The following is a 25,421-nucleotide window of genomic DNA, read 5'->3' as shown; positions in this document are numbered from 1 at the left end:
ATATAGACCTATGCCTTGCCACTGCTGTCTTTGTGTCCTCTCTCATGTCAACATGGTATTGGTAAGGATCACCTCTTCTGGCCTGTTCACCACACCCTCTTTTCATGCAAGTCTGTGCTTTAAGTACATTTCTAGCAAAAAGCTAGCATTTCCATCAAGACCTGACAACAAAGGAGTATATGGGGAGAAATGAATGAGGTCATCATGTTGTGTTCTGAAATGCAAATATTTTGCTCTATTTCAGTATTCATCTTCAAACTGGATATTGCAGTAAGATCTTTGGGACTGAGACTGTCTCTTTAGTCTACAAAGCCCTTAAGCTTCTACTGTCTCATAAACATCTACCTACCAGGGAGGATTTATCCTGAGCTGTAGGACTTTGTTTTAACTATATTGCATCATATATTTTCCAGAAGGATAAAGAAACTTCTTTTTTTTGTTAATTATTTTGTTTTTTTAATCTTGCATTCTTCAAGAAAAGTCACTTTTCAAAGCACAGAAGGCTAAAGGATTGTTAAGCTAAAGAAGTTTCATCTGAGTTCCATACAAACTAAATTATTATATTTCCAGATTTCCTCTTGCTTTGCTACAAGTCACAATGAGGAAAAAGTTGGGCTCCTTTGATGTGAAAAAAGCAATATAACACTTCTCTGAAAGAACATTTCTCAGTCTCTCATGTGAAAAAGGATTAACACCTCCAACAAAGGTCCTGTAGATCACAGAACTAAGCAGCAATACTGAACAGTATTCCTGAGGAGTGGAAAAACTGTATTTAAGCAAGAGATTGTTTGAACTGGCAAACAGAAGCTTTTTAATAGCTGAAGATCTAAGATAAAGGATTAAACCTTTCTGAAGTATCTTCACTTAAACAACTCTAAATTCATGAAAGATGGCCTTTGTTTTCCTAAATGAACCACGTTCCTTAGTGTCAAAACAGAATCCATTTACAGCATTGTCAACTACATAAACTTTATGACAGTACCACTTATCTACTGAAGTCTGACCTTGCCTAGTTTTAAAAATGTTTTCTAGTTTCAGAATCTACCTTTTGCTTGCCTAACTTCATAGCTGAGAACGACTTCTCTTTTTCCTTTTAATGGGCAGTTGTACAGTACACATAGCAGAACGTGTAAAGTAAGATGTTAGTTTTAAAAGGCTCTTTGTGTCATTTTTCCGCTGTGTTACAAGTCAGACTTAGCACTTTATCTCTAATAAAACATCAGTGGATTTATAGGAATTAAATGGTTCAAGTGGCATTAGAAAAAATTTGCTGTTATCGACTGCAGGAATGTGGGATGATTAGTAGTTATTAGGCATCAGGAAAGGTAGGAATTTCTTATTTTTATCTTCAGAAGTTGAATATGAGAAACGAACGTGTCAGAATGCCATTAAAACTGCTCCTACCATTGTTTTCTCTTTATTTTTAACAAACCTGCTGCTTAGCTTGCTGTCCAAAGAAGAAAATCACAGCATTTTTTTATCTCGAGCAGCAAACAGGTAACCTTATGACCTTTTCAGTAAATCCTCAACTGAACCTCTGAAATTAGGGTGATTTAGCATTTTATGGCACAGAATAAAAATCTCTAATTCTGTTTCCAAATAGTGTATCCTGAACACACATTTTATTAAGCTCTTGACTCATTCAGCCTTGTGTATTCTGTAAAGTTCCTATGGTTATTGTTTTACAATAGCTGCTTCCAGAAGCATTGTAAGGGTTTCAATTAATCAGCTCTTTGTGTGCTTCAGACTATGCAAATTTATCACATCAGACCATTCAGCAGCTCATGGGAAAGCAGTGTACAAACTGTATTGTCTTCTAGCACCTCCTCTCATTTAGAGTGATGTTTTTAATAAGAAAACTAATCAAGTTTACTTATGCATTATTTATCTGTTAATTTTAATTCTGTTCTTTACCTCTTATGTCAAATGGGATGTAGCAAGTGATATGATAGATCAGTGAATGATTCAATATTGAACAAAGCTTATATGATGCAGCACTTTTTTTCTTCTGGACTTGTTTTATGCTTACTTAGCCAACACATACGTAATTAGAGAGTTTTGAAGCAGATGTACAGTTTTGTTTAGCCTTACGGATGTTTGCAAATCTGCTTGTCACTTGCCCATAATACTTGCCCATGACTGAGTTAGTTGTGTTACTAGCAGAACTAATTACATGATGTAGTTTTCCTTCTCAAGAGTATTTCCAAAGTCTGGCAAATCTGGTAAATCTAAAATAGACGCCTTTCAAGTTAGTTTTAGCTCTTTTACCACCATATCATTAGAATAAGTAAACAAGCACATTTAGTAATGCGCTTCTTTTTATCTTGCTGATAGAAATTGGTATTACTGCTGCTTCTATTCACTTTGCCTCCTTTGCTCTCTAATGTCCCTCCTGCTGGTAGTAATTAGTTTTCTATATTAGGTTGTTTTGACTTATTTGATGATTTTTTTTTCATTTGGCATGTATGTGTATAGAAGGCATCTTACTGTAGCCCTGTGAAAAACTTTCCCATACTGTCGTGTTTTGTCCCTGCCCTCTCTCTGCTGCCCCGCTTCCCCCTCATTGCTGAATTGCTGTTTTACAAGCCTGGGTATGTTCATGTTTGTCAGCAAACCGTAAAAGCAACCATGTAAGAGATGTACCAATTCTGGAAACCTGAATTTCTCCTGATTAGAAAAGGAAAGTCTCAAAGGATGAAAGTATAGGGGCGAGGGGATTGCTATGCTCTGAGGAGGTACATGGGTGGTGAGATGCTGTTGGGATAGCGGGTGTGAAGATGGGGGCCATCGTGCATAGTCAGAGGGCTGTCATTTATTGGCTGTCATACAATAGCATTGAAAAACACTTTGTATGGCTGTTTGATACTTGCCTGTTAAGCCACTGTACATGTTGGATTTAAGTTTATCCCAATTTAAATTGTTATCCTTGCTGTAAACTGCCACGCTTATTAGCAAATATTTTTGGAGGGATATTTTAGAAGAATTTGTTAGCATTTTCACTGATTTCCCCTCTAAGGTAACGCTATGAAATTGATATCCAAAAGGTTTTTTTTCTAGAATTTAGTTTGGTTTCCAATTGAAAAGAAATAAATGTAACAAACTGCTGACGCTTTCTTGCTCAAACATACAATCCTCTTGTTAGCCCGCATTTAAAAAAAAAATAGAACTGTTTCTTGTATTGTCTACAGCTTTTTCTTATTGTTAATGTTTGATTCTGGTCATAGATGAAAACTCCAGCGCTATAGGTGAGAGCAGATTCAGGCCCAGTACAGTATAGCATCTAGTCTAAATTGTATTGCTACATTTCAGCATGTAAAATTGTGAGGGGAAGGGAAGTGAGTGAAACCAAATTATTTTGTATGTCCTGTATGAATGCTGGGGATCAATTTTCATGTGATGTCTAAATCAGTAGTAATTAGGAAATCTTTATAACCTGTATTAAGCGCCACAGAACAAAGTTACCTGTTAGTTTGAGTACGTCCTATTTATGAATATTGTGTGGGGAGCACTTGGGCAGCTCATTTGTGAAATGCAGTTCATGCTTGGACAGGGCAACATTCGAAACTTGAGACTCTCTTAAATCCTCCCTCTTCTTTTCTCCTTCGCTATTTAGTTAACCAGTTGCAAGTGGTTATGCACTTATATGGATTAATTCACTTGATCACTTTTTTGCAGCTGCTTGGCAATGTAGAATTGCTGAGTTTGCCTTTTACTGCCCTGCTGCAAATCCTGGCTCAGCGATATGGGATAAAAAAGAGTAGGAAACTCGGAATTTACAGTGCAGACCTGAAAGCGTTAGTCTCTTAAAGAGCTTCTGAAGGCAAATGACTGCAAAAAGAAAATCAGGTTTTCATTTTAAACTAATTGCAGTTACTTGGTTTTATAAGTAACTTTGTCTGAAGAGTGTCTTTCAGCTTTTTTAACACTTTTTTATGAGAAAGAATGAACTTTCTTAAAATATAGGGGAGGAAGAAACTGCTCTGTCCTGTTCTCAGTACGCATGGGCATGCTATAGATCTGTTGTAAACTCAGCAACTTCTTAAAATACAGAAGCTGAGAACTGAGGTTTTATAGCTTTCTCTTTTTGTTTCTTTTTTCTGCCCCCCCACCCCACTGTAAAATAGAAACTTTATAAATGGCCAAGTGAGCTTCACGTTGCTGGATTCTGTCTAAATATTTTGTTTTTAACTTCTAAGCTCATTATGCTGTCTTTGTGTTAACTTGTATTAAAATCTGTCAGCTATGACTGGTCTCATAACCACAGTCAGCGGACCAGAATAAGTTAATTATTTACTTGTGTCACTAGTGCTCTTCATCTAATGAAATGCACAGCTGTGTTAGATCTGCAGTTGGGTGTGTAGGTCCCATTGTTACACAAGTCAGCGGAGGGTAGAAGCCGCTATGATGGAGAGCCCTCAGTTCTTTCTGCTGTTCTGCCTTTCTGTGTCGATTTCATGGATCTTTTATCATTCACTTTCACACAAAACAAACAACACAGTGGCTGTCTGCTATGGGAACCAGCTTGGCATATAAAAGGTTTTCAGAGCCTAAAGTAATTTTAAGTTAGCTAAGATTTAATTTTTTGGCTTACAGGTGCCGTGAAGTCCAGATGCAAGCGAATGCTTTCTTAGAAGTAGATGGGAATAAATCAAAATGTACATGCCATAATGCATACATAATAAAGTATTTATGGATACAATTTTAGGATTAAAAAAGCTGTGTTCACAAGAGATAGTGAGTTGGCTTGATTTTGGTTTTCTTCTTTTCCGTTTTCAGCTAATGATTGCAGCTTGGAGCACAGGGTCAGAAGGATGTTACTGATTTATCATAATAGAACAAAGTAAATTAGTTTCAAGAGGTTCAAAAACTAAATACAACACACACACCCCCTTGCCCCAGACACTCCAATCCTTTTTTTTCCCTGCTCCCTTCCCCCATACTTACCATTCTCATTCTATTAACTACTGTCCCATACACCTATCCCTGTCTTGCTTGGACGGTGGAAGAGGAGCTCCCTCCTGAGCAGACGCCAATATCCCCCTGTGAACTGGCTGGTTGGGGGATGCCTTTTTGGGGATGTAAGCAGCACCCTCAATCTTCCATGAGCCCCCTCCGCTCCAGCACTGTTCCCAAAGCGTGCTCTGGCAGTTGCAGCGGGCTGATCTCAAATGGCTTGCAGACTTTTTTAGCTCTAAGGGCTTCTGGAAGAAATTGTCCAACTGAAACAGTAGCTTTGGTTCAAAGGAGTATGGGCTTAAGCAGATGCATTTTAGCACCTGATTTTGAATGCTGGGTCTCTTGGTCATTTATAGCTGCAGTATTTTGATCTGCAAAATGCACTATAGAAACAGTCATAAGGGGTGGAAGGAGAACTTGAGGGTGTATGATAGAATATTTTAAAGAAGTTTTTGTGTTACTATTTTATCTCTACTGAAGAATTTTAGAGTTTGGGAGGGTTTGTTTGTTTTACATGCAATATTGATGGAGACTGAAAAAAGCTTCCAGAACTTTTAAAGGTACAGTTTGTGTTTGTGGACTGATAAAATACAAGCAGTCTGTGGAGTAGATTGTACTTTGTGATTCATCAAAAGCAGTCTTTGCTTTCCTGAAAAAAATAATTGTTTTAATTTCTCTTACTTATGTCCTCTTAGTCCCTGTCAAAGTCTTGCCTTGACTTGCTTTTATTCACAGTATTTAGCAAAGGTACATATGATGAACAGAATTTGAACTAATAATGATTTTGTATGTCCAAAGACACTACTGTAAGATACCTAATTTCTTCCTTTTTTTGCTGCAGGAAATTATAGCATCAGCTTTAAAAACAAGGTCTCCTTTAAGATGTTTCAGTCTGACTGGTCAGAAGTTTGCATCTGAAAACTGTATCTAAAGCTTTCTCCCCTAATTTGCTAACTCACAAATCACTGGGAGCATTATGTAAGGGTATGCTAATTTTGCCAGTCCTGTCACAAGGGCTCTCTTCTAGCCTGCAGGTTGTGAGCACTGGTCATGGTGATGAATCTGGGTAAAAAGTGATCCATGAGAAAGAGAGGAGGAGGAAAACACTGAAGAAAATCTGGTGATGAGCGTCAGCCCTGCTGGTGGTTCACTGCTTGTGAATTGAAATGTTTTCTCTTCTGCAGGGGTGTGTGGACTGATTGTTCCTCAGGAAGACATGCCATTTTGTGATACAGGAATCTGTCCAGATATCATAATGAACCCTCATGGCTTCCCATCGCGTATGACGGTTAGTGGTTATGTTATGATTAAAGAGACAGCGTCCCCTGAGAGGGAAAGTGAAGTAGATCAGTCAGAAGAAACAAAATTTGAAACACGGTTTCACTGAGAGTATTATCCAGTCAGACTATGTGCTTTGCTGTCCTGCCAGCATTCAGCACTCTGTTTTGCATGTTTTGAAACATCCTGCTCTAAAAGGAGTTGGGATGCGGGCTGTTTGTGCATCATGCACGGTTTTTTCTGTATCAGACTGCTAGAAAAGCAATTGAATACTTCATGTGCACCCTTTCTGTTTGAAAATGTCTTGCTCTTCTTTGTTGCTTATGGCCATTAAGCTGGCAGGGGCAGACCATGAAGCAAAGGTTGGAGAGGAGATTCAGTAATGGTTCTAGTCCTTGTGTAACTTCTTACCTTACATTCACCTCCCTGGACCTAATGCGAGTCTTGCACTTGTGCTGCAGGGTCACACTGCCTGACAGTCTGGCCTTTCTATGGGACCTCCATCAATTACTTTGTACAGCCTCTGATCTTTTTTTTCTGTATTAGCTTCTTTCTTTCTGTTCCCCCTGCTGTACTGCAGAATGTCGATCTCCTAGAGCAGAAAACCACATTGGATGTGTGGACAACTGGGAAAGGTGGAGCTTTCCCAGACCTTGCGATGAGTCTGGTTTTGCCCCTTCACACAGGAGTACTCCTTGTTCTTGGGTTTCTTCCATTCCTCCCATTGCATACAGTAATTCAGGCTGCCATGTCAAACTCTTTGCCTGGCTAACTTATTCCGTGTCCAGTCCAGCAATGTGCCTGTACCTGTGAGCAGGCTATTAATTCTGCTTTCTTTCCTACTTTCAGGTAGGAAAGTTAATTGAACTCCTGGCAGGAAAGGCTGGGGTCCTCGATGGCAGATTTCACTATGGAACAGCTTTTGGAGGCAGTAAAGTTAAGGATGTGTGTGAGGATCTTATTCGCCATGGTTATAACTACCTAGGGAAGGACTACGTAACATCTGGTATCACTGGGTAAGAATCTGCTGTATAGATTTAGATGTTACAGGGAGGTGGAGAAATGCTTTTGAGACACATCTGAAAAATCTTCTGTCCCAGAGCTCAGGAACTTTCACTTATTAGCAGACAGTTCTGTGAGATGGAGGGAAAGTGCTGAATAGTCTGCTACTTTTTTCTTTTCTTTTTTTGCCTTTGAAATATTTTGTAGTTCTACGTTTTAAGAATTACTAGTGTTTGTATGGCTGTAACATGAATGAGCCTTGTAGTACATATGGAAACTTCCCAATCTACTTGCATGACAAAAAAGGTAAAATCAGGGTTTTCTTTCTGAGAGACTGTAAGAAATTTCAGGTGTCTGTTGGCAGCAAATCATACATTTGTGGAATCAGATAAGTGTTTTCATGTTGACTTTAATAATACTGTAAAATATGGGTTTGGAGGCAGGTGTTTGTTCTTGGGAATATTTTGTGTGTGCTCTTTTTTCTTTTTTCCTTTTCTTTTTTTCTCATTCTTTCAATTACACAATGATTCAGTCTGGCATAATACTCTAATCTGCAAACTTCCTGCTGTGTTGATCAGACTGGCTCCTGAGACACAGAGTTCAAAGAATATAAGATAGTTTAGGAACAGGAAAAGGCCATATGGCTTCACATGCCTGCCCTTCCAAAATGTATCTTAATCCTACCTTCCTGCTATTTTTATTATCCTCCCAGTCCCCTTCTTCTCAAGGAACAAGTTCAGGCCTTTTTTGTAAGTTAGGGGGCAGGGATTTAATACTTTTTATTTTAATTGCTTTTCTTACCAACTTATTCCATATGTTGTCTCTTTTTATTTTCAGAGACATGATTTTGTTTTCCTTACCTACTCCATATTCCATAAACTTTATGTATCCTGGTGTTTGAAAGACTTTCTGTTAACACATCATGGTAACTTTTAACAAATCTGACTAATTTTGTTTCCTAGGGAAAATAAAATCATCTAGCTCTAAAAATCCCCCCATCCCCGAACTTCAACTTTGTAGTACCCTATTTAGAGACTTTGCTTCAGGATACTGATATTCTTCCAAGCAAATTTCCCATGCTTCATTTATTGGTTATGAAATGTGAAGGCAGATTTCATAACAATGTGGAAGTTTGCAAATTCCAAATGTCTAGTTAAGTTTTATTCTTTTCTTCATAGGCAACTTTTGGAATAACACCGCATCATGTTCAGACTGATTGCCTTGAAAGCCCAAATGCATTTTTCTAGGACTCGTGATTCCCAAATTGTTCCAAATTCTTCATGTGTGCTAACTATGAGTATTGGTTTTGGTTTGTTTTTTATTCTTTCAGGGAGCCTTTGGAAGCATATATCTATTTTGGCCCTGTGTATTACCAGAAACTAAAGCACATGGTGTTGGATAAAATGCATGCAAGAGCTCGAGGACCCAGAGCGGTGCTCACCAGGTATCGTTACAGGCTAAACACAAAATTCTTGCTTACACTCAGAAGTGTGCCCAGCTGACTGGTGGGTATAAAACAAAGTTTGTTAATCTTTTGATACATGACACAAAATGATGTTACCTGTTAATGTGCTATTACAGACTAAAATCTCTCACAGTAGACTGTAGCAGGAAGTTTCTCTGAATGTCCAGGTGTGCTCTGTGTGGTCCAAAACTTAGTTTGCTTCTCAGACTTATGTTGGCAGCTGGGAAAAATACCATTACAGTTCACATTGTGGCCCTTTCCTGTCAGATTGCTCATAATGTCCGTATTTGAGGAGGATTCTTTTTCTTTCTTTAATATTTGTACTTTTACAAAATCAAGTATGTGTAGAAGAAATAAATTTTTTTTAATATTTCAGTGTCCTTTGATATCAGGTTGATACTGATGTGGTCCATGTCTTCATCTGTCAAGGCAAAGCAAATGCACTGGCCCTAATGTAGTCTAAGCAAGCATGAGAATGATGTGCATCACTGGTGTGCTGCACTTTGCCTTGGAGACTCCTCCATTCACCTGGAAAACTGAATTTAGAGTTGTATGTGCTGATCCACATTTGTCATTCAATACTGTGCAGGAGAATAGCACTTCCACACTGATAAATTGTGATTTACAGAGATGCAAACAGTAAATCTCCATTTTCATTTGCCCAGTTAAAGGTATGAAGTTGTCTCACACTTTCAATGGAAGTAAATACCAGTGGTTGAACTGGGAGAGAAATCATGAAAAGGTTTTGTGATTCTTGGCTGAACTTTTCCGCCAACCACATTAAGAAAAGCAAGTGTAGCACAACCATTACTTTCTACCACAGCTGCTTGCCTATATGAACATAAGTGATATTCCCAAATAATGGGCTGTCTGCCCCATTTTCTGTTCTTCAGTATGTTAGTCATGGGATTGGTGCTTCACATGAAAATGAAAGCTCTCTGTCTTAGCTAAACTAGTTAGTTTACTGGTGGTCGTAACTTACTCAAATCCCTTGATCTGCTTTTATATTGTCTCCTCAACTTCTCAGCTGTTTGGAGTAAAACTTCTTCAGTTTGGAGATACTGAATTTAAATGAAACCTAAATCCCAAGTCAAGGTAGTGTTTACATGTAAAGATGAAGGTGGTGTGATTTCCCCTCACCCCTTACTTTCTTTGTTCCAGTCCGTAGCATCATAGTATGTAGCTAGGGCTCTTTATTTGACTTTCAGGAAAGCTAGTGGATGTTCAATTTATGCTGCCTCTTGAGCAGTCTTTTAGGAATTTTCTTTTTTCTTCACAACTAATTAAAGTTTTGTTATTTCCATCGCCTCTGCTGAGAGGCTGCTTTGCCAACTTTCATACTCACTATTGTTTTATCATCCGTTGCACTTCCTGGAGAGTAGATTGCCTCTAACATTGTTTTTGCTTTTAAAAGTAATCCTGTAACAGTTTCCAGCATCGAGTTTGCTGTTGTTGTCTTGAAATGCATTTCATTCTATATCAGACATGCCTTAACTGATAGAGGAAAGCTCTAGCTCCGTCTGGAATAAGGCAGAAGACCTGAGTTTCTTGAATGGAACTGATTCTAAATATTGTTCTGATTAAAACAAGACAAAGAAGGACTCTTTGTCACACAGTCAAAAACCACCAGGATATTGCCCTCTGAATTTGTATTACTAAATGAAATGCAATACTTGGCTTATTTTGCCATAAGAAGTTGACAGTTTAAAACATAGCTCTACATATGGTGTTCCCTAGATACCCAGTCCTGCTAAATCTTTTTAATAGATAAACTGCTCTTAGTTTTCCTTACAAAAGATCAATATAAGCTTTCCCCATGCATCATTGTTTGGATGGACATTGTCAGAGCTGCCACCTGGATGTTGTTTGAACTTATCAGATATGGCAGTTCCTATTATACTGCAAGGGTGTCCTGCAATGACACTGGTCAGGGCTCCTCTCTGCACTCTGGGTATGTGGGAGCACACTACACCCTCCTCCTTCAGGTACTGTTTTTCTAGGGAATACTCCACTTCTTGAAATGGTTTTCTGGAACAGGCACAACGGCAAGATCTGCTGAGACCTGCGATGCCAGCTCTTATTCAGGGGGGTAGACCTGTTTCCCTGCACTGGCCAGTGAAACAGGGAACAGGACCATAAAGCTGAACCTGCTGTCCTTACAGAAAATACAGAATTAGTGCCAATAGATTCTAATGTGCTTAAAAACATTTGAGTTAATTGGTTTATGCTTTTTTCTAAGAGTAGTATGAATGCCATTTGGCCTTTTTTTAATTTATTTGAAGTGTCACTGTGTTTTATTTAGCATTTAAGAATTTTAAGAACTTTTTAATATGAAAAATACCTCTTTTTGATGATATTCCCAATCTTATTTTCAAGAGTCTGCTTTGTTTTCAAAATGTCATATTTAGAATAAAGAATGGAAGTAGTTGCCCAGGGCAACAGCTGCAGTGTACGTGTGTATAGCAGGAAAAGGGGAAGGACAAATGCATTCTAATGTTTTAGCAGTTTAAGCAACCTTTGGTGTAAGGAGTTTTCAAACTCATGTAAGCCAGAAGACAAATCTGATAGACTTCAGGAGCATAAGGTACATTTTTGGTAGTTTAGAAAACTACTTTTTAAGGATGAAAGATTTTGTTTGGTTTGGTTTTTTTCTTAATTAGGTTTTTTTTGACAGTGGTAGTGAAACACTCAAGAGCTTAAGATTCAAATTAGGGGAGATGGGGTGTTTTGGGGGCTTTTCCTGTGTTTCTTTAGTAGGATTTCAACTGCCTTAGAAATCTTCATCCTGTATCTCTTGGAAGACCCATGGCATATCAACTCCTAAAGGGGTTGAGTTGACACCCCATCATTTTTCAAGAGATTTTGTCCTCCTTTAGTTGGAATGGGACTTTATTTGGACTCATTTATAGATGAGGCTTGTATTTATAAAGCTGTTTTGTAATTTTATACTGTGAAACAGGACCCAGTAAAAACTTGGGAAGTAGGACTATGCATGAACTAATGTTACAGAAGTCAGCTGATAAAAGGAACTTCTAGCACTGCAGCAAATGCCTGTATATTTGGAGGCCCCAAATGCGTTTAAAATCTTCCTCTTGGGACTTCAGAAGAGAAACTGCATTCACCACCGGGTTAGTCCTTTAAAACAGTGACTGAACAGTGGTGGTGCTGTCATCTGGGGAGGGGGGTCCTTGGGAGTTTAATCAGGATGTAAACAACCTCTATCCATTCTCCCAACAGTGGGAAAAATAGGAGGTTATATGAATGAAAAGGACAATTTGAATTACAAGCAGATTAGTTTTAAGGTTCCAGTGTGGGCAGAGTAAGGGAAACTACCTCCCCCTAAAGACAAATACAACTGGCATCTGTAGAAGTTATTTTGGTCTGGAAATGTTGTTACACTTGTTACAAAGTATTGTTAGATGTTGAAGGCTTTTATAAATAATTTTCTTTGAGTTGTGATAAATAGGCAAAAACTTAGTGTATTTAGGATGCTTAAAAATTTTGGTTGAAATAATATAAACAAAATACACTCCAAAAGTTATGGGCCAGATCTGTCACTGGGTATTCAGTGCAGGTATCATAAACAGCACATAAGCATGAGGTTTCACTGAGCATGAAGCCTCGTGATTGCCAATATAATTTTTTAATTCCTTCTCTTTGCTGTCATGTTTCAGAGAATATACTAAGATGGAAATATTTCATAAAATGTATGCAATATATTAGTGCAATCAGGAATTAAAGATTGGGTTTGCTTCATAGTTCACTCTAATATCTGCAACCTAACTACTACAGCATTGTGTTAGTGCCTGAGAGTAGAAGTGGTATTGTATAAAATCGCAGTATGACAGACAAGAGGTTACAAGTTTTGACTGTGTTCAACAAAAAAACCCAAGTGTCTTAAATGGTCATAATGTTTTGTATCTTGCCTTGTTAACTCAAGAACTTTAGTGTATACTTAAATGCTTTGTTAAAAGTTGCCTCTAGCACCATGAGGAAAGGAAGCCTTTCCTCGAGAAAATGAGAGTTTGATTTGTGTTGAGGAGCTAGAAAACCAGGAATCTCTACAATATGAAAATCAATCTATTAACTGTCAGATGTGAAAAAAATAAACTACATAGATATTAATTGAAAAAATAAAAGGTAGGATTCCAATGATGCATACTACTTGTTTGCTCCTTTAATTTGGTGTTATTCTTCTGGAGAATCTCCCAGATTCTCCAAAATCAAAACTGGCTCGATTTTAAGAATTTAGCCTTTGCTGTCGTTCAGCTGAAACGTCAGCTTGATGATTCATTCGTTAGCTGCTGAATGCTGTTTCGTTTAGTTAGCTACAAACTATAATGAATGTTTGCCAAATAAAGAGTGTCAAATTGATGTCCAGATAGTCTTGGGTGTACTGGTCAGTCTCTTTTTGTTCTCACTCAGCTGTGTTCTATGAGGTAAAGAGTTGAGGCCTGGCTCTGCAGTTGTAACTCACAGAACTGCAACGTATTGCTAGTGCAAGAGCAAAGATGAATTGCTGTAACTTGAATAACACATTTGTGAGATCAGCAGTTTTGGTTTGTAGAACACTGTTGTTCATTGATCCTGTGCTGTTCCTACAGTTGCGGATAGGCACTCCTAGTGTTGGAGACGGTATGTTCTGCAATACTTACTGCATCTTTTTTCAAATACTTATTTAAAGGCAACCCACTGAAGGTCGATCCCGTGATGGTGGCTTACGTCTTGGAGAGATGGAACGGGATTGTTTGATAGGTTATGGAGCCAGCATGCTTTTATTGGAGAGACTGATGATTTCAAGTGATGCCTTTGAAGTGGATGTCTGTGGACAGTGTGGCTTACTGGGGTACTCTGGCTGGTAAGTTGTCTAATTGTAATGTTTTTTGTGCATCATGGTGTCACCTCCTCACTTTGCCCATGTGACATGTTTCATATTTTCATAAAACCCCTTGACCTCAGGTGCATAAAGCAAAGTAGTACACAGTAAATGTGCCTCTATGTAACAGAACCTTGCCCTTGGCTAAACCTTCTCGGGTTTAAAGTGCTCACAGACACCAGTTAACAGTCCCACATGCCTTAATCAAAAGCAGTGCCAACGTTCAGAATTGGTTACAGGGAAGTGTTCTTTGTAATAGTCTGGTAGAAAACAAGGAGCTTCTCTTCAAAGCATCAGACAAATGCAGCAATGCCATGTTGGAGCATGAGAGACAAACAGCTCTCTGGTTGGAAATTCAGCTAGCTTCTGCCCAACTGCCTTGTCTGTAAGAGACTTGCCTCTATACTAGCTAATGGTCTTGCTGTCTTACTCTGAGTCCTAACCCAGTACTGAGTTTATCTGCAAACAAAATGGTTTTCCAGGTAGGGGAAGCATAAAACTGGATGTCAAAACTATGTGGAGGCCACCGTGTCTTATACTATGGGCTTTGCTCTAACCATCTTTTCTCTACAGTAACTTTGAAATGCTAGATTTAAAGTTGCCCTGTAGTGTGTTGGAAATACACCACTATTATTAGAAGATAGGGAACTTCTTTTTATGTTCTTTAGAAGTGTGAGGGAAATTATTTGCCTTTGGTTTTGTTTTAGCCAGGCAAAAAAACAGACTTGTGAGACCAACAGGAGTTTATGAGATACAGCATTCTTGCGAGCTGTGAAAACAGGTGGCCTGGAATACCAAGACTAAGGGAGAAAGAATAAATGGTGTGAGTTCAAGTTACAAGTTACTGTAATATTTATGTCAGGGGAAGATGGGGAGTTGGAAGAGGAGAAAAATTCATTTCTAAACGCCTCAAAAGAGCATTGTTGGAAACTTGCCGCATCTTGGGAGATCAATATCAATCTATTGGAAGAGGCAGGAAATTGGACTTCATTCACTTCAGTGCTTTGAGAGTGATTTTTCCATGATATAATGAAGTAGGAAGGCAAGGTGTGTTCTCAGTTTGTAGATGTGTAAAAGTGACAGCTACCATGTCCGCCCTTTGCTCAGGCCTTATTCTGAAGCAGGGGGCTTCTGCCCAGAAAGAAAGCATCACATCTGTCTGCTAACAGTAGCAGCAGTATTTCTGCTCCTGGTGGAGCAAAAGTTCAGACAAGAGATAGGTAAACACACGTGAAAGCCAGGGGAGAACTAAGGCCTGTTTTGTGCATCCTGTTCTGGTTGGTGATTTTTAGTTCGGTGTTGTCCTGTCGGCTTTTGTGCAGTATTTTTGAGAGTTCTCAAGTGTGTTTACACCGTGTGTAACAAGTTGAGACTTTTTTCTGATCCAGCTCTCTTAAAACTACTGCAGTGTAAAGAACAGTTGAAGGAAGTTGTATGAAAGGAAGAGCATGCAGTAAGTCAGCCAGCCAACCACTTCTAACTGTGTAAAGCACTGCCCTAAAAATACTCACATGCAGATGTAGCTCCATTATTTTTTTTATAAGACCTTGGCTTTCAGAGCAGTCCTTGAGTTTCAGAGACCACAGGAATTGAGGGTGCCTTGAAGAAAATTGGGAGTTTGAACTTAAGAAATCCTATTACATTTTATTTTTAAGGTGTTGTTAATGTTACAGACTCCATATTTTGTAACTCTTTTTAAAAGAGCTGTGAAAAAAAATAGTCTCAGACAGAGCCAGACATTCTTACAATCTGGTCCTGTGAAAAGCTGTCTGATGTGTGAGAGTAATCAGTACAAGGTAGTTACTGCTAAATGGTATGCTGTGTCTACCAGGAGCAGAAGCAAGTGGCCCTATAATGAGCATCACAGTAGAGACCACATCACAAAGAGAAACATCCAAAGGGGCCTTTTCAGTGATTCTGGTATTAACAAGACATTGCTACAAGAAACCTTTTAAAAACGTACTGTTTGGGGGCTGGCATTAAAGGCACTTGTCCTAAGGAAGATGAGCCCTGCCTCCCAGGCAAAGACTGGGTGTGTTTTTCTGCAAGATAATAACAGCAGATGAGTGCTGGGGACTGAGCTGGTACTTTTTCAGGGGAAGGGGACTGTTGTGGCAGTGGTAGAATTTGTCCCCATAAAAAATACAGTAGAAACTTACTGCATCCTACCAGTTTTATGCAAGTTTTCCAACATTGCTGTTGTACGGGTACTTGGGGCAGGACTTCAGTGAATGCAATGAGCAGAATTTGGTTCTTTCTTACACCAGATTAAGAAGTTCTTTTGATCCCTAGAGTCTGAGCATTTTCAAATATACATGAGGAAAAACTTTCTTTCTGGTCCAGATTCAGCCTTGGCAAAGTTGCCTTTTCCTGTCCAGTTTGGTATCATTCTAGTACCAGACTGGCCTTTCAGGTACTTAGGTTTGTGATTTCTGTTTGACAGAGCTTCATGCTAACTGCACTTTAACCTTTCTGGGTGATCCCATCCAAGTACAAAGCAGGCCCAGAATGGTGTAGCTTTCAGTCTGGGTGTAGTGAGCAGTCTCTGGTCCTCAGTCCCTAGTATCTGTAGTCAGGTGCCAGACATCTGCTCATAGTGGAAAAGTTATGCCTCATCAGACTTCCAGGGCTTGCAAGGCTGCTTCTGTTGAGATCAGTTGCTTGGTATGTTATCACTGGAAAATAGCCTCTGCTAAGGTCACTTCCACCCACCATAAAATATACCTATCCCTATAGATTTGGGCTGGGAAGTAGTTACAGAACTACAGTTGAGGTCTGTTCTGGTTTAGAGGCATGCTAGTTGTTAACATTTTCCCTATGCAACAGTGTCTACAGGAAGAGCCTACTACAGGGAAAAAACCTAGTTCAGTCTATTACCCTCTTCCTGCCTATAGGCATATTTAGATAAATCCAAAGCAATTATTGGGATTAAGTGAAGCTTTATTTTTCATCATGATATACAGAAATGTAATTAAGGCTTCTGTACCGTTGGTTAAAAGCTTTATTGGTTTGAAGAAAACATAAAAAAAAGAAAAATAAATAGTCCAAATATGGAGCATATAGAGGTCAAGGCAACCACAATTTTCTTGGAAAATAAGCAGCTCTTTGACATGCTCTTTAAGTATGTCTGTAAAAGAGAAGTAGCAAAGTCTGAAAAAGTAACTGGAAGACTAATGCCAAATCTCATAACCAAGAACCTTGTTAACACTAACCAACTTTATTGGACCTGTTTCCAATGACTTCCACATGCTCTACATCGAGTTTACTGGTAACAGAAACAAGTGACCAAAGCGTTGGCTTTACTGTAGGTATTGACTCTCAGCCTCATTCTGTACCAGAAGCATGTAGGGATTTTGCTCATTCTTCCTTAATTGTATCTTCAAACTGTTATGACTTTATGCCAGAAATATAAATCTGAAACACAGATACAAAAGAAGATCTTTGTCAGATCATGAGAAAGTGCTGAGTTCCTCTGTGTTCCCAAAGGCCTGGCATTCTCAACTCTCCAAAACCAGAAGATGGAATATAGAGGAGATTGGAACCTGGTATTTCTAAGAAAGATGTTTTGGTGTTTCCTTTGTGTGTACAGAGAGTTTGAAATTAAATAATTGAAGCAGTTGCCGACACCACTGAATCTGAGTCCTGATAATGGGAAGATGGCTGAGTGACCAGCCTATATATTCCTTATATGATCAAGGTTATATCTCTATGACAAAAAAATCCCTTTCCTCAAATTTTAAGATAATTGTTTGACTAAAGCATGCAAAGAATATGTGCTAAAGCAGTTTTACTGCTTTCCTGTCTTAACTGAAGCTTTGGCTGTTGATACAGAGAGATATAAGATGAAGAATGCCTCTTTTCTGGAATGTGACCCAATTTGAGACATTATAGGGTGAAATTGTGTATAAGGAAAAAAACAAAATGTGAACCTTCTTTCTTCCTGCTGTTTTTTGTGGCATGTACATAAGACAGAAACTGGACCGTTAGCCACATTCTCAGAAATAGCTGGCTTTGTTCACATCCTTTCCCTCATTATTCAATGCTGAATTTGCCTTGGCAGTTATGTGAGTGGTGAAAAAGCAGCTATCAGTCCTGTTAGCTACTGAGCACTGTGATTTTCCTCTAAGAAAAGCATACGTTTAACGTGAGACTCCTATCGGCTTCAGTCAGATGGTTTAAGGGCTTAAGGTTATGACTTACTTAAGGGCTAAAATGTGTCTTGAGCACTTGGCTCTTCCTAGGACTGAGCCCAGTGTTTAAATGCAGGTGGACAAAGAAACCAGTGGATAGCAGCCGCTGTTGTGTTCTGCAGAGCTTCATTTATGCACCAACTCTGACCTTCTTTCTGTTTGTTTCCATAGGTGCCACTACTGCAAATCATCATGTCACGTGTCTTCTCTGCGCATTCCTTATGCCTGTAAACTCTTATTCCAAGAACTGCAGTCAATGAACATCATACCTAGGCTAAAACTAGCTAAGTACAACGAATGAACATGAGGAAAAAAGTGGGGAAAAGTACTTTACAGAAACTGAAATCCAGCATGTATAACTGGAAGATTTTTTTGGTGAACAAGAGTAACTCTAAAATCTGAGTGGGTAGAAGGGAGGTGCAAGACAATGTAAGGAATCTTTCATACAGATCCTACCTAGTTTTAAGGTAACAGGGGAGATTCTGTCAGTAGAATACACTGGGAGCAGTTACAAAAGCTTTGGTTAGTCTGAATGAGGGAATTGTGGAATAAGGCCATGATCCAGCAAAGTACTTGCATTACTTCAGACAACCCAGTTCTTGGTTTTGAAAAGTGCTTTAGTGGACTAGGGATTGAGCTGAACTAAAAACAAATCTTATTCAGAGAGGTTAAAAACGTTTTCCAGACCAGTGTAATGTGAAAGACTAATAAATGTTTTAAATAATACTGCCTGAATATGTGTTGATGGTTGTGTAAGGATGGTAAAGCCTTCTTATAATGTCTAAACTATTTTCCTATTGCTAAAGCATTTTGTAAAGTACTGTCAGGCTGAAAGAAATGAAACTACTTTCTTAAGAACCTGAAATTGGACGTTTGGACTGGGACTTTAAGTATGAAAGTGCATTTGTGTGCAAGCTATGGTAGTGTTATAGTCAACCTGCTTTCAGCTGAACATATGCAGTTTCCATGAAGTTCAAGGGAGGTGACTGCATATGCAGCAAGTGCATGACAGAACTTGTAAACTTGTATGTGTAGATACCATTTAAAATCCTACTGAGTAGAGTAGATATAGTAATATACTAAAAAGCCCAAAGCCCTGAAGACGTGGGCTGCAAACACCAAGGTATGCTATTCTAGAGGTACTAAGGTATGCTAACCTAGAATTTCAGAACCTTTTTAAACTATGGGCATAGCTATAACTTTAAGAACAAAGCAAACAAAACAAGAGCCATGAAGAACAACAAATCCTTCACTGACAGTGAATCTGGTGTGAATGACCTGAAAGGATTTAGGAAGGGTACAGCTGATTTTTTTTCATGAGATCTAAGGCTTAGTACTAAAACAGCAGATGAACTAAAGAGTCACTTAGTACCCTGAACTCACTTGAGCCCTTACTCAGAGAAGCATGTGGTGAACGTTTTAAGCAAAGGAGTAGTCCCACTGAGGTTGCATGTTCAGGTGCTTCAGAGCAAGGCAGCACTCGAAGTCAGGGAGGATGCAGAACACTGCCCATGATCTGGAAGTCCTGAGATGTTCTTTGGCCCCTTGAATGGCTGATTTGTACATGCTGACCTTGATGCTGTTCCTGCAGTCATATTGCTGCTGTTCTCTTAGCTACATAAGAAGCACAGATGAGTATCAACTTGAGAAGGCTTCTTTGCAAACTTCCACCAAAATGCTTAAACTAGGAGCTTTGTGTCTGGGCTTACAAATCAAGTCTGAAGGGATAGATTCTACTTTTCTAGGGCTTTTTGCAATTGGCCTAATGACAACGCAGATGTGAACAAAGGACATTTGGTTTGGAAAAACCTTTTGAAGCACCTCTATCAGGATATGAATGGGTCAGGACTATTGACACACAGTTACAAGAGTTATGTACTGCTTCAGACTGGAGGAATAGGTTAACCAAAAGCCCTGACCAAATGAAGAAACTTTGCTCTGCTCTCTGAGAGCCTTCAACGGAGGCTCGGGTGCACCAGCAGAGGGAGTGAGCCTCAAAGACTACAGCCCACTGATGGGGGAACGTTTGGTCTGGATCAAGTAAACTACACTGAGGGTAAGGTTGCTAACTAGTCCTCTCTGAAGTGGTCTCCTAGGTTAGAGGGTAAGAGCTGCAGGACACTGAAGACTAAGGTGCATGTACAATTACACCTGCAGAAACTGAAGCAGACTTAGCAGAGATGGAGAAAGGAGCAAAGGAGTGTGCTCGTGAGTAACCCTATTGAGAGAACAGGTCTGTGTGCAGCCCTGAGGGGGAGCCTTGCAGTTAGTTTACCTCAAGCTGATGAAAGTGTGAGGATTAAAGTTTTTGTGAGGGTGAAGGAAATCCTCTCTAATAGATGAAGTTTAGGAAGAAAGGGGCAGCCTTAGCAATGATGGATCCAGAAAAACATAGAAACTAGGTATGTCTGGCAGAGCAAGTGAGAGTCACCTACTATCTAGTGGTACCTGCATTGGTTCCATTTTCACATCACTGCTGCCTAACCTAAGCCTGTGCATACAGCAGAGGCTTATCTGAGTGCAGATTTGAGTTGAAACTCAGATTTCTACTTCTTGCCTCTCTTTAAGAGGCTACCCACATTCCATTGTAATAGACACCTGCACATAATCTCTTGGCAGTGCAATAAGCATTACAAAACCAGTAGCAGAAAGGGAACAAACAGCCATGGATTCCTGGAACATGGTTGGTCAAAGTGGCAATTCAAGGAAGGAATCCTGCTGCAGCCAGGAAAATATTATGACGCGTGGACTGATGAGGTAAAATACATCCTCAGAACGCCAGAGCTGCTTTCCTCTGGTGAGCCTCATCTTTGCAGCCCTTTGAATTATCTTCCTAGCCAACCTCCCCTCCCCCTGCTTTATACAGTGAATGCCTTCACAAAGAGGTCTTCTGTCAGCCAAGGGCTGTTCTGCTGCAACTAGACTTGGCCAAATCAACCCTGCCATGACTCTAATTGCTGAAAGGGATACAATATTCTGAGCACCACTTGACAAAACCTTAAGGCTTTAGCACAAGGATCTGTGGCTAAAAAACTGCCATAAAGTTTTCATTCCATCATGACTTCTCTCTTGTGTTCAGTGTCCAGGAGAGGCTCCCTAGAAATGCTATTCAGTGTTAGTCCCAACTGAAATTCCAAATACAGTCCACTCTCTAAGATAAACCAGACGTATGCACTGCTGTTGGAAGAGGTACCTACCTCCATACAGTTTAAGTTGCCATTGACTTTGCAGATAAAGTTTTAAATGTTATTAAAAGGTCAGAGCATTTATAGGGTTAGAATTCAGTCATCAAGTCTATTATTTCACTGCAAAGCAAAGACATTAATTAAAAGCCACCCCTTCAAAAGCTATACGTGGCCAGCTCTACTGTTCTGGTGCTAGAAACACAGAATATAGGTACGGGCTATAGGATGCTGTGGGGGACAGCAAAGCATAGATCCCTTAGCCAGTTCTGGAACTGTGGGCAAGGCAGGTCACTTGTTCAGAGTTTGGACAAACACCTTCACTTCAAGTTATTTATATAACCCTTAAGTTTTTTACTTTCTTAAACAAGCTAAATGTTTCCCAACGTAGAACCTATAAAAACAAACTATAAAGAAAAATGAAAACAGACTTGCTAATTTTGGCATTCAGAGCCATGGCATGAAATATACAGGTACTGAGATCTAATAATTTTAAGATGTGGAAAGTAAAAGGCTTCCACTAAGCGCAATTGGGTTTGTTTGTGATGACCATATCTCATTAGGAGTTTTGTTTACAAATAAGCTTCAACATGCAGCAAGGAGAGATTTTACTTCATTGGACTCCCTACTTGTTGCTTTAAACAAGGAGAAAAAACAATTAAAAATGTAGACCTATTATGAAAATTAAATCACTGTATGTTTTTTCTCAGGTTTTCTGATGGTAAATAGAAAAATATCTGTGGTTTATAGCAAAATGGGGGTGCTTCATAATTACAAGCCTAAAAAGACAAGAATATTTCATCAGTTTGTGAAAACAAATAGCAAACTAATGAATAACACTGTGCCTCTGAAAATGGATTTGCGAGTCCAGCTCAGAACATACTTGTAAAGCCTGACAGTAAGAATAGCTGGTGTCCTACTGCTGTAAAATCAAAACTGGAGGGGCTGAAAACACATCTGTACTTTCTCTGTATTGAGGCTCTTGAGGATGGCTCTAATGTGAGGCAGCACAAGCCCTGAAATGACTCTGAGGGCTTGTAGCCCTCCCCACTGACCCAGAGAGCAGTATGTGGAGTGAACATCAGCCCTCCTCAGCACAGGCCTCTCTGGGTGGTGGCACAGAGCTGGCTCAGCACTACCCAGCGGCTCTTCCAGCCGCCTCAGCTCCAGTTGGAGCTCAGGATTGTTTTACAGCCTATTGCGGATGGAGCGGGGCCACGAGGCACTTGATGGATTCCCTCCTCCTCAGACGTGACTTGCCCAGGGCCACAGGAAGACCGTGCCAGAACTGGGATCAGGAGTCCGCAGTCCCCAGGTGCCAGACACGTGCTTGCCTTAAAACTGAGCACTTCATCAAACCGTAAAACCCAGCCAGATGGTGACTCTTTGCTATTATCTGGACCAGTGCTGGGGGGCTTAATGTGTGCAAGGCACGGTGAAGATCTGGATTCCAGTTTCTGTGTCTAAGGCTCAGAAGCCCAGATAATGCATCCATATTTTAGACCTAACTGCTGCTAGGAATCTGAGCATGTTTGAAATCAAGTTCTGACTTTGGTCCATCGTTCTCATTAAACACTTCCACCTCAGCCTTGACCCACCATTTTCAGTGAGAGAGTTGTTTCTTTGCAAAGGGGTAGAAAGACATGAGATTAAGGGCTAGATACTTTGTCAACCTCTTTCTGCCATGTGTACATGGCCCCGGCCCCACTGTCTTCTTCCAGGTAGCAAAGACTGCATGAATCAGTGAATCCATTTCGCCTCTCAGCAATCATTTAAGAACTCACTGTATGGACCCAGAAGGTAACTACACCCTCTCTGCCTTTGATACGTATGAACGTATGTCCCAGAACACCAGAACCCTCAGTAAAACTCTCCCAGGCCAGAGCCAATAGAGAGATTTTTGAAGTTGGCATATTTAAAGAGCAGTTTGTATGGCTTTATTCCTGTCCCAAAGTCAACAGCATAGATTCCTGTTGCCTGCCCTGTGAATGGAGTTGAGACTTTGTTCCACCTTCCAAAAAAATCATCCCAAGCTTGTGAGCAGCCCATTGCTCTTTGCATCTTGCTGCTGGGGAAGAAAACCAAACCAAACCAAAAACTATTTCTCCTAATTGCAGTTACCCATTTATTTGTATGTTTCCTGAAGCAGGTACCTCTGAGGTGGTGCCAGTGGCCACAGATCTTTTCCAATAGCTTTATTGTGTGTGTCTTTGTCCCCTCCTCCCAGTCAGTATATAAACAGCATGTTAGTTCCAAATCAAAAGCAATTCCCTGCTGGTAACTGCAGCAGAGCCTTTTGTCTTTCGTTAGGATGAGTTTTGGGGAGCTACTTGACCTACGTGTATGCTTTACCATTCCAGACGGTGCACAGTAGTTATTGTCCACTCAGGAGCAAAACATTATAAACAGAAAAAATATCTCAAAAACTAAGAAAAGAAATCAGTGTGATGAACAGTGAAGTTCTAATGTCTTGCTAAAATTACGTTCTAGTAATGGAAATGGTTTTCCCTTGAACTCTAGTGAATTGGAAACGTAAACTCTGCATTCAGTTCTCACCCTGTGAGTCAAATGCAGGTACTGAAGGTAATTCTCTGTGCTGCAGGCAGATCAAAAGAAACTCATAATCAGTCGGTCATCTAAAAGGATATGACAGCCTCACATCCAGTTGTTCAGCAGCTTAGATGCAGTCTGGAATGGATCTTTTCTGTGTCTGTTGTCTATAATAGCTTTTAGGGCTGGCTCTTCTTCCAACACAGTACAACTGGTAACTAGTACCAGCCACACACAACAAAAGCCGGCTAAATCTGGTGTGAGCTCAGAAATCGATGACTGCTTGCCCTTTTCTCTTACTCAAGTCAGCAAGGGTCTCCCAGGCCAAGCGCTCTGGGCAGCAGAGGTTCTTCTAGTCTCCTGTGGACACTGATACCACCCAGAAGAGTCAGTTCCCTTCCTCCCTGCAGGCTGAAGCTGACCATTGTGAACAGGATGCTTTCATTGATCCCTTTGGGCAACGCTGGCACTGCACTTCTCCATGAACCTGAGAACTGGAGCTGAGCAGAATTCCTTTCGCAAGCACTAACAAGAGATCATTCCAGGCTGCCCCACGTTCATCTTCCACAGAATTGCTTCAGACGTGTCTACAGTCGCAGCAAGCCAGCTGCAATTCATGTTGCTTCTCTTTCAAACTAAAAAGAAGTTCCCCCCTGCTCGGTGCATGTGCAATCCATCATTTGTTTGCCTCAGCTCTAGTGCTTCTTTTCCTCCCAGATACCTGCATATGTGCCTGCCCGAGCCACTTTCTCTCAGTGCTTGTGTCAATTAAAGCCTTTTGAAGGAACTGTGCACGTGTTTACCTAAGCAGCCTTTTGATGTTCCTCTTCCAGTTCCTGCATCTGTCAGCATCATGCTCCCCAAGCACATACACAGAGTTGATGCCAGAAGTTATCTGTCAGCTTGCTCCATATCCTGTCGTTCACCTAGAGCTTCCTCAGGAGTGTTAATAAATGTAAGAGAAAGTTAACATTTCCTGTTCTGATAATAAAGATGAGTAAGCAAAAAGGGAAGCCAATGCAGACACAAGAGCCTTCTCTTTCTCTTCCATGGGATCTGCCCAGTAGACAGCAGAGGCAGTGGAATGGGGCTGGGAAGGAGGGTGAAGAGAAGCATGGATTCGTTCTGAGAGGAGGAGGCTGCTGGCTCAGCCAAGTGCAGAAGTATGGAACTGCTCACAGGCTGCAGCCACTGCTAAAATGATGAAGTGTCACTGTGTGTTTGGCTGGTGCCAGCAATCCTGCAGGCTGCACAGGGACACATCAGGTCCAAAAAGCATCCCCTGAGTCACTGAACTCAGATCCCTGCTATTGCTTTCCAACCCTAACTATTCTATGATTCTATGATTGCAGACAACAGTTTTACACAACACCTTTCACAAGCCATTCACACTCATTCCTAAAACTAATGCAGGTTCTTGCCTCTGATAGTCTATGGGAAAACTTCTCTAGAGAACTTCAGCCTGGCGTTCTACATTAATAGGGAACAGTTTGTGCTTTTTTGTTCTTGTGCCAACAGTTTTCTGTTGTTGGAAAAGCTCTTCTTGGTGTTTACCCCCGAAATAGTTATGTTAGAGTCTAACACTGAGGTTTAGAGTCTAGTACCAGCATAAGGAGCTTTTTATGGCAGAAGAGTTTGTGTGGTCGCAGCCTGTTGGCACAATCTACTGTGGAGTGGAAGCCAGTCATAGAAATGTGGTTTTGGAAGAGCTCAAATTATCTGGAGGATAAGTCGATAGGAGCTGTCATACTTGCACTCTGCCTTTGCTTTGCTAAACCATCAAAAGAAACTCATCCTCAGTCACCTAAAGGCAGCTTTGCATCCAGTAGCTCAGCAGGTTAGATGCCTGGTGTCTTCTTGTCTGGAATGTGTCTTCTGTTCCCTTGATGACTCTACTCTTCTCTACACACAAGTTTGTATAC

At 40.2% G+C, this 25,421-nt stretch overlaps 1 protein-coding gene across 1 annotated transcript in view; it reads left to right on the top strand.

The window, feature by feature from the left end:
* POLR3B (RNA polymerase III subunit B) overlaps positions 1-18,493 on the top strand; it is a 73,874-nt gene extending 55,381 nt beyond the window's left edge. Inside the window, exons 24-28 of the mRNA XM_005150424.3 lie at positions 6,141-6,244; positions 7,084-7,250; positions 8,567-8,680; positions 13,386-13,559; positions 17,939-18,493. Coding sequence (XP_005150481.1) covers positions 6,141-6,244; positions 7,084-7,250; positions 8,567-8,680; positions 13,386-13,559; positions 17,939-18,068 — 689 coding nt within the window. The 3' untranslated portion in view covers positions 18,069-18,493. The remainder of the gene's footprint in view (positions 1-6,140; positions 6,245-7,083; positions 7,251-8,566; positions 8,681-13,385; positions 13,560-17,938) is intronic.
* The last annotated feature ends 6,928 nt before the right edge of the window (positions 18,494-25,421 follow it).

This window comes from Melopsittacus undulatus, chromosome 5 (genome assembly GCF_012275295.1).
Source record: "Melopsittacus undulatus isolate bMelUnd1 chromosome 5, bMelUnd1.mat.Z, whole genome shotgun sequence".
In the NCBI taxonomy this organism is placed as follows: domain Eukaryota; kingdom Metazoa; phylum Chordata; class Aves; order Psittaciformes; family Psittaculidae; genus Melopsittacus; species Melopsittacus undulatus.
The sequence above is the reverse complement of the archived record's forward strand: the minus strand, read 5'-3'. Positions and strand labels throughout refer to the sequence as shown.